The sequence below is a fragment of the Anneissia japonica genome, unplaced genomic scaffold (assembly GCF_011630105.1).
Source record: "Anneissia japonica isolate Jap-2015-1 unplaced genomic scaffold, ASM1163010v1 scaffold287805_len679488_cov178, whole genome shotgun sequence".
NCBI classification, from domain to species: domain Eukaryota; kingdom Metazoa; phylum Echinodermata; class Crinoidea; order Comatulida; family Comatulidae; genus Anneissia; species Anneissia japonica.
Window position 1 is genome coordinate 657,284 of NW_022720349.1, and position 9,305 is coordinate 666,588.

Below are 9,305 nucleotides of genomic sequence, written 5' to 3' on the forward strand. Positions count from 1 at the left end.
AGGCTACTCGTGGATGTAGATGATATGCGTACACATGTGCTAATATGATAATTTTATGGATCGAAAAGTCAGTATTCGAATGGAAATCCTTGATTGGTAAGGAGAACCTGTTGCACATTATAATTTGAGAGGGCAATAGTCACTCTCACTTTTTAAATGCTGTTGTTATAACAGGTCACCTTATTAATTTGATGCAATGTTTAAAAATGTTGCAGATTGTGAATGCTACGCTTCTCCTTAAACTTCAGATGTTGTTGGTGTACATGATTTAGTACCATATTCACTTGAAACCTAGGCCTACCATATACTTTATCAATCAAAGTACTGTATAGGAAAGCCTGGAGTATTAAAACCTGGACCTTGTATACAGCATAACTGAAAAGAATGCAATAAAAAAATCAACATGGCCTAAAATGTTCTGTATGAACATTAGTTTACTGTAGTTTCAGAAACTTCGTTAATAGACTGAGGGCGCTATTGAAAAAGATGCTTATAGATGGCTAACTACTACTAGCTAGCCGTAGATTGGCCGTAAGTGCGTGTGTGGTTGTAACGTGTGAAGGTACTATCAAGAGTGTAAATATTTATGTATGCTGATATGTGTGCGTCGTCGCTGATTTGACATCACTGATTTTGCTGCGTTACATAATGGCAGAAGGCCGTATGGCAAAGAAGGTAGGCTTAGCGAAACAAAAGGAGGAGATAGAGGATTTGATGAAGACTTTACTACATAAAGGAGAAATATGGTAATACTTTTACATTGAGGTGGATTTGTTTTGTTTCTAGTTGTTGTTGACTTCCAGTAGGGCCTAGGGTAGGCTAGGCGATATGTAGGCTAGGCCTAGCCTATAGTAGTAGCCTAGGCCTAGGCTACTAAGACTAAGCCTAGGCCTAGTATTAGTCTCTAGCTAGGCTAGGCCTTGCCTGAAAATTCATACACACTTTTCATCATCAAATTTATGCACAAAGATCAGGTGTCTAGGCCTAGAAGGGCTAGGCCTAGCAAGGCTAGTAGTAGTAGTAAGTTGGGAGCAGGGGTGACAGACGATCGGGCACACGAGACGATCGGGCCCGTTTTTGGACGATCGGGGCCCACTTTCCGATCGTCCAAAAACGGGCCCGATCGTCTCGAAAACGGGCCCGATCATCCTGGGCCCGATCGTCTTGTGGGCCCGATCGTCTTCAGGGAAAACTGGATATTGGGCCCGATCGTCTGCTGACAAAATCGAAAATTTCCAAAACCATTTTGGCTTGCCTAGGTCAATTTCGGCCGCGTCCGGCCCGTCAAATGACATAATGTATGGAGCGCCGCGTTGTTGCTCCGCGAGTTCTTGGCATGCAGAATCGAAAATTTCCAAAACGTTTTCGTCAATTTCGGCAGTCGAGTGACTATTACACCAGGGAGGAGTTAATTCACCCTCTTCCGATTATACCAAATATATATTGGTGCATTCTGTTCTGTGGAACCATGTTTTGAGCCTTCCATATGCTATATATTTTGCTATTCTCATGTTAATAAAGTAAATTACGTTTGCTGCAAGCGAGTCCGTAGTAGCCGGGTGCACAGCTACAGGGCATTGGATCTGGTGGACAAATAAAATGCCCTTGACAATTATTACCAGGACATCTCTTGGTACAACTCCGTCCGTATCTGGTGCCAGACGCACACACTGTAGTTGTAACAAACGCAATATATAATTACTTGTAGAAAAACAGAATAGCAAATGAGGTCCGACTGTCTTGATTTTGCATGCTGCACGCAATCAAACGAAAAACAGAGAACTATTCGTCTATAAAAAAAATTCGAAGAGTTAAAAATGCCCGTATGAAGGTCAAACGACATAACAAACATACACACAATATATAGGTTTATGTCAATTTCCCTACGAAATTGGCTCATTGACGAGCGCCCTCTAGTTCGTGGTATTAGTTTTCCAAAATAGGATTCCGTTTCGAGAAAACCACGACAATCGGACCTTTTACATTTGACCCCTAAATTACTGTACGTGTGATAATTGTCGGCTCTAAATATAATAAAGGTTACTTCATTTAAATCAAATAAAGGTTCGAATTTCTTTAGTACATTTAGACATAAGGTAATAAATGTAATAACTTTTGCCCCTAAAATGTAATATAATAAGGTCCTAAGTATAATAACTGTCTCTTATACACATCTAGATGTGTATAAGAGACCAACTTATAGTAGAATGGAGACAAGAAATAATGTATGTATATATACACATATACATGTGTATATATATATTTATATACATATCTACTTTACATATATATAAATGTCTCAACCTTGTTTGGGATTTTCTGCTACAGCTGTGTCATCTTGAGACAGGATTTCAAACACGCAATAAGACATCAATGAAATAACACTAACGTACACTGAATTATACTACATAACACCGTACATTCTATTTAATATTTGTAAACATTTAGGCTGCTATCATAAATAAAATGCATGTATACTTTTAGACATTATTGTGTGTTAGTCCATGGGTGCAGGCTACCACCACCCAAATAAACGTAATCTGTATTGAATATCAAATTGTACAACACGAAACATTACATTTATTAATTATTCACTGAAACTTACCTTAGTTTACACCTTCAAGTACAGTTTTACCACTCAGTATAAATAAAAATGAATGATAAAACAGAAAATAATACAGTAGGTCTACTATAGGTCCTAAGTATAATAAGGCTGTTTGTCTGTTTGCCCTCCTCACCTTTCCCCCTACCCGAGAAAAAAATAGGGGTGGCAAAGCAAGAAAACTTTTTTTCTGCTTTGTTCATTACATATAAAAAATGTGTTTAAAAAACTCTTTTCAACCAGCCCCTTTTTATCATTTTAAAAAAAGAAGGGCAAACAAACAATTTATATTTTTAGGCCTAATAGACCGTCTCAACGACTATATTGCTTTGATAACCGGAATCCACATTACCTCTTACCTGAAAAAAAGAAAAATATTAACAAAAGCATTGTGCCTGAATTAGCTCAGGTAAATAGACACACACCACGACATAGATGACGACTCCAAACAATAGTGGGTGTGGGATTGGGATGGCGCCCCATACAAATTTCGCCCGATCGAAATTATCGGCGGCCGAAGTCATGAGGAAATGGGCCCGATCGTCTTTGAAAAAATGGGCCCGAACGTCTACCCGCCGTTTTAGAAAATGGGCCCGAAAGTCTACATCGGTGGACCCGATCGTCCACACTAGTTGGGCCCGATCGTCCACACTAGTCGGGCCCGATCGTCCAAAAATGTGCCCGATCGTCCTGTGTGCCCGATCGTCTGTAATTCGGGAGCAGTTCATTTCGGCCCAACCAAAACCATGGCCCGAACCAACTCGGAGCAAAACCAACTTGGCCCAAAACCAACGCAGCCCAGACGCCAACTCGGCCCAATCGACACTCGAACCAAAACTGACTCGGCCCAGACGACAAACTTCAGACCAAAACCGTCTCGGCCAGGCCTAGGCTATGCTAGCCTTTCCACAAATCGGTAGACATCTTGAAGTGATGACAAACAACGCAAGTCAGTAGTGCGTAACCAACAGAAATAATATAAGCTTTGATAAGGCAAAATTCTTGTCATTGTGTTATCTAAAAATTCATAACTCCATAATAACTGAGGGTCGTATCACATTAATTTTTTCTGGTAAATGTTCTCTAAAGACTATTCTACACCACTCTATGATTGAAAAAAAATTAAAAATGTTTTTGACCTCTAAAAAATAGATGGAAGAAGAGAGGCCTATCTAAGTAGTGTATTAAAATAGGCCTATGCATTGCAGTGCAGTAGCATTATTTTCATATTTGTTACTGTTCCAGGTACCGATAATATACAGATTATTTCTCTTTTTATAAAGTACAGTAGAACCCCTCATTTACGAACGTAAAATCATATCATTGTTGTCATAAATAAAGTTCCTATTTCATGTACAAAACACACACACGCATCAAGTATTAATCGTTAGGCGCGTGCTGGAGTTTATTCACTCGGTCTTTAGACGGTTTGCTGACATCCACTATCAGTGATCTTAAACTACAATACAAAACGCAGATAGTGCGCTTTGAATACACCAACATTCAACACGGCGACCATACTTCATGTCTGCAGCCGTGAGAAAAATCCGCCCAATGCGTAAGTTGGCGGCATATCAATAGGCACATGATTTATTCATCTCTGAATACACCACCCTCATACCGTAATTTAATGAACCCCTAATTTAAATAGATTTTATCTTTTAGATCTAACTAACGATAATCTACCATTTCATTTTCCCCCCATAAAATAAGACCCTGGCACCCACATTTTCTTTTTAACTTTATTATTCATTACATAATGTTAATGTAGGCTAGAACAATCGTATTGCATTGCGCTGACTGACTGTGTCTACAGTCAGTCAGCGCTCTTCTTTTAAAAAGTTGTGAACCCCTGGTTTCTGGGTTATTCTGTACAGGTATTTACTTGACGCCACGAGCACATGGATCAAGTGAAAAAACGTTGCTTTACTCGCCCTGTTGTGGCGTCCGCGATGCTGTGTTTCGTCGTAAGCTAGAAGTCATATATTATTGCCTGAGAAAGAGAGAATAAAGTTTGTATACACATTAACAAGTACAATATGCATAGTACTGTACATTACTATGATCTTTATTTTGAATTTCTTTCAAGCGCAAGTTGGAGTTTTGGCTCCAGTCCAACAAAATTTCAGTCCAGGCCTAGCCTAGCCCAGTCTAGCATATCGGTAGTGTAAATACATAGGAATTTCGCACAACCCCGATTTTACGTACAAATGATTTTTACAAACGCATCTGGGCTTGTACCATACGTAAATGAGGGGTTCTACTGTACAAGTTATGTTTTTTTATAGAAAAGTATAGTATAGTAAATCATGTTTTTAACACATGAAACTCCCATAATCCCATAGTATATATACAGGGTTCTCACCATGCTGGTTGGCATTGGTTGGGCCTGTCCAGCACTCAACATTTACAACCAGTATTTTTAGGCTGCCGACCGCCACTATTTTTCAATTGATAGTGGGAAAAAAACGTGGGCAAACAACTACTACTAGAGTAGGGAGTTGTTGATTGACAACTCATTTTAGCTAGACAATGGACATGCTTGCTACATTAGATAAGACAAAAATATCAATTAACATCGCCATGGTAACGTTAATTTGAAACCCTACTGCTAGGCGTAGGCATAGTATTGTTAATTGAGCAAAACACAATCAAATCACCGTCAAATCAACGCACATGGGGAAACCCCAAATTGGGTCGCATGAACTATTGAGGTTTGTTGTTCGTAGATAATTGTTAAACTATAATTACTGTTTGTTAATAAACGTAATTTAAGTTGATGTATTTCAATCATTAAATATATATTACTGAATCACAGTGTTAACTTTTCAAAAACAGTGATTGGAGTGGGAAATATACCTGTTGTTTTCTTTTCACTCTTACTGTACTTACATCATGGAAACATACGACTTGAACGAGGCTATTTATTTCCTCTCACAGCTCTCTGTATCCACCCCAACCCATCAGTACTAATAGTACAGTACTGTAGAACAGCATAGTCTTTCTCTCTAATCAATTTTAGTTAGCGACGACGTGGGAAAATGTTTGACTATAAAATTAATAACTGTATTTATTTTGACTTATTTACATTGTTTCTTGCGTGCTGTGCTGCAATTTATTTTCAAATATTTACTTATTAACTTTTTCTATTGGCCTTGGCTGTTTTTGCTCATTTTCACTTCCAGAGAACAGAGATTTATGTATTTATTTTATGTATTTTTCCTTAAATCAGTGGAGAAACTTTGTACAGCAATTTAGTTGGCTTTTTGTTTATCCTGTCTCTGATTTTTGGTATTGTTAATATTTCTGTTCGTTTTGTATTTGTTAGATGAAATAAATGAAATGAAATGAAGTGTGAAATGAATAGTTGACCTCTATTGTCAGTTTTTGCAAGGCGCTACATTCATCAAAAAACATAGTCGGTGCTGCCAATCAGATTATTTTCAAGAAATAACAGTAGTGCACCTGTTAAATTCAAAGTGCTAGATTTACTGTATTGAAAAATAAAAAATATGCCTAAAATAACAGTAGACATTGCTAGATTTGTTTTTATCATTTTCATATTCCATATTATAACCATTCTGCTCTCTGTTGAAGGTATTTAGTTGACAACAATTGGTTTAAGAAGTGGAAGAAATATGTTGGCTATCACATTTGGGACATGGACAGTGTGGGCCAGGAATCTGCTTTCCCAGGACCAGTGGATAACTTTCAGCTTTTAAAACGTAAGTTATTTTAAAAATATGATTCTTTAATATCTACATCTTAATAATTACATTGGAAGTTGGGATTAGTGGTTTTTCAGTGGAGAAAATGGCAGCAACAGTGTAGTATTACATGGTATCGTGACATGACACTGTAGTACTCTATAAGGCTAGATTTTGTTTTTACATTACAAAAGTTGACAATCACATAATTGAAACAATACAATAATTTGTGAATATACAGAGTCAATTGAAGATGTATTGTTCCGTGAAATGTACAAAAAAATACACAAATGTGTAAGAAATTTTAAATTCAATAATTTTTATGGTCAAGCTAATAATTTGTATGTTATGCAGCAAAATGAGCAAGTTAATTTTAAAATTATTTTTATGATTGTTTTGTCATTTTCAGGGGATAATACATGTTCTTTAATAACAAAGTAGTGAGAGTTTAAAGTTTGTTAAAACAGTAATATACTGTATAAAGACACTGATACTCTGTCATGACAAACTGATTGCTTTTGTGTGTCAGTTCTGTTTGATATTTATTAAAATGGAAATTGTTTAGGTATTGGTCTATATTATGACCATAGCATCATATAATAATTTGAGATTGGATAGATTTCCTACATGGTTTATCCTTGGTTCCTACTAAGTATAAACCATGTAGGAACAAACACCTATTTTCAGCAGGTCCTTCTGGTTGTGAATTGAGTAGTAAACATTAGGAGGAAATTCCCTGCTCTTTTCTGAATAGTGTTCTTGTTCGTAACTCTCTGGTTATAATTATTTCATGAAATACCGTAAACAAGATTTGTTGTTAACCTCAAAAGTTAAATTTTATTAGTCAACAAAATACATTAGGTCTAGGCCTACCTCTCGATTCGGAGGACCTAGAGTAAAATTTAATTTTAATAGTCAACAAAATACTGTAGGTCTAGGCCTACCTTTCGATTCGGATTCTAGACTAAGGCTAGAGATGAAGATGCAATAGCTGCATAGCCTAAAAATATGGTAGCCATGCACAATCTGCATATAACTGAAATATCCTTGTGATAGCTAATTTAACAATTCCTTTGGAGACAAAATTCTAAAATTTAAACATCTTAAATGCCCTCTAAAGATCATAATTTTCTATTTTTTTTTTTCTTATGCTGGGAGGGGCATGGCCTCGGGTGGGTGTGGCCAGCTCATCAGCTCAGAGCCACACCCACTGGCTTCCATTTTGGACAGCCTATTTTATTGCTAAGACCCTGCTCACAAATCTATAATTTCTGTAAGAAATGTACAGTAATTAGTAAGGGCCTATAAACTAAAGCCTATTATACTCTATCCTCAATACAAATAAATGCATAACGTTTACCACCACATTTATCCATGAGTTTCTAGGAGAAATATGATAACCTGAGTGTTGGGGTCTAAGCCCAGTGATAAAGTTCCCTAGAATTTTTGTGTATTTCCATCTGTAATTAGGCCAATCTTCTTTTAGTGGTCATAAATAATTGTTCTATTTTATCAAAACTAATCACGATGTTTAAACATAAAAATATAATTTCACTACAGTATGACAAAGCCCTCAATGCTGGACAATATTTTGGTGTTTATATTATAAACTATATAGTTTTGTATTCTCCTTCATTTTGTCAGCGAATGAAAGCAATAAATTAAAAGAGAACCTTATCGATGATCTGGATTATGTCCTGGTGCCAACTACAGCATGGGAGAAACTGGTGCTTTGGTATGGTATTATGGAAGGCCAAGAACCTATTGCTCGTAGTGTTGTTGAGCATGGTACACATGTGAAGTTTTGTAAGGTGGAGGTGTACCTGATGGCGTTGTGGCTTTGCAATAAGGGTAGCCTAAAAGATTGTGTTAGCAAGCAGTTTAGCAGAGCAGATACAATAAGTAAGAATGAATACCATCTTCAGTTATGTTATCTGATGGTGGAACTATAGGATTTTTTAATACATTCTGTCACAGAAGCAAACTCCCGTCTTTACTTTAACAAATAATCACGAAATAACTACACAGCCATATTGTTAAAGTAAAGACATGAGTTCGCTTCTGGTTTTACTTTAACAAATAATCACGAAATAACTACACAACCATATTTTCACAATTAATTACGTGTTGCATGTAACAACTGTTGGAGTGGTGCCATATAAATGGTACGATTCAGGGGCGGATTTAGAGGGGGCTAAACAGCCCCCCTAAAATTTCAGAGCCATTTCTTTTTAACTGCTTTTTAAAGGTCCAAATTAAAATATTGTTTAATGTTTTCTTCACACACATCATATTTATGGGTAAACATTTTACAGTAGTTGTTTTTCAGTGATAAAATAAAAATGAAATACGTTTTTTAACTGATCAGCGGACAAAAAACGTAGCTAAGAAAGCTGCTTTTGCCTTGCCTTCATGCTCGAAGCAAAGGCCGTTGTGTAGCGGTCTCAACGTTTGTATAATACTGTACACTAAACTTTTCGTGTCGCGCGGGTTTGTTCTTGTCTAGTCTTTCCTTGATTGTTTGCGGTCAGAGGTATTTGAATGTTTGTAAATGAACTAATAATAAAGTAAAATTTTAATCTTGTCTTGATTGCTTGTGGTCGGATACTACTACTACATTTAAAACATATTTTAAGGGGAATTCTTTTGTTGTCTGAGGTTCTCCTTAACATTGTCAAATTTTACCTTTAGGGACAGTATTTTTATTATGGAACTGTTTTAACCCTCTTCATTGTTTTAATATGTTCCCCATGGCAACCCTTTCACCAGGATTTTTAAAGAATGGTAAAATTTCAGAAAATGTCCTCAAAATATTAAGGGTGGTGCACAAAATTCTAAAGGGTGGATACAAACAATTGCTATTTTAGTACATAGCAAGTGACACGCTAAGTCTGTTTATTGACCTTGCATTTTCATTAATATTTTTTTGAAGCGTGGTTCCAATATTTTAAGCATGGCGTATAATTTGCCTTTTTAATATTTTTATTTAAATTATG

The 9,305-nt window shown here is 36.5% G+C and overlaps 1 protein-coding gene across 1 annotated transcript in view; it reads left to right on the forward strand.

Moving 5' to 3' along the window:
* Window positions 1–525: 525 nt before the first annotated feature.
* LOC117111327 (protein mono-ADP-ribosyltransferase PARP12-like) overlaps window positions 526–9,305 on the forward strand; it is a 19,393-nt gene continuing 10,613 nt past the window's right edge. The window contains exons 1-3 of the mRNA XM_033254261.1: window positions 526–746; window positions 6,200–6,327; window positions 7,954–8,211. Coding sequence (XP_033110152.1) covers window positions 649–746; window positions 6,200–6,327; window positions 7,954–8,211 — 484 coding nt within the window. The 5' untranslated portion in view covers window positions 526–648. The remainder of the gene's footprint in view (window positions 747–6,199; window positions 6,328–7,953; window positions 8,212–9,305) is intronic.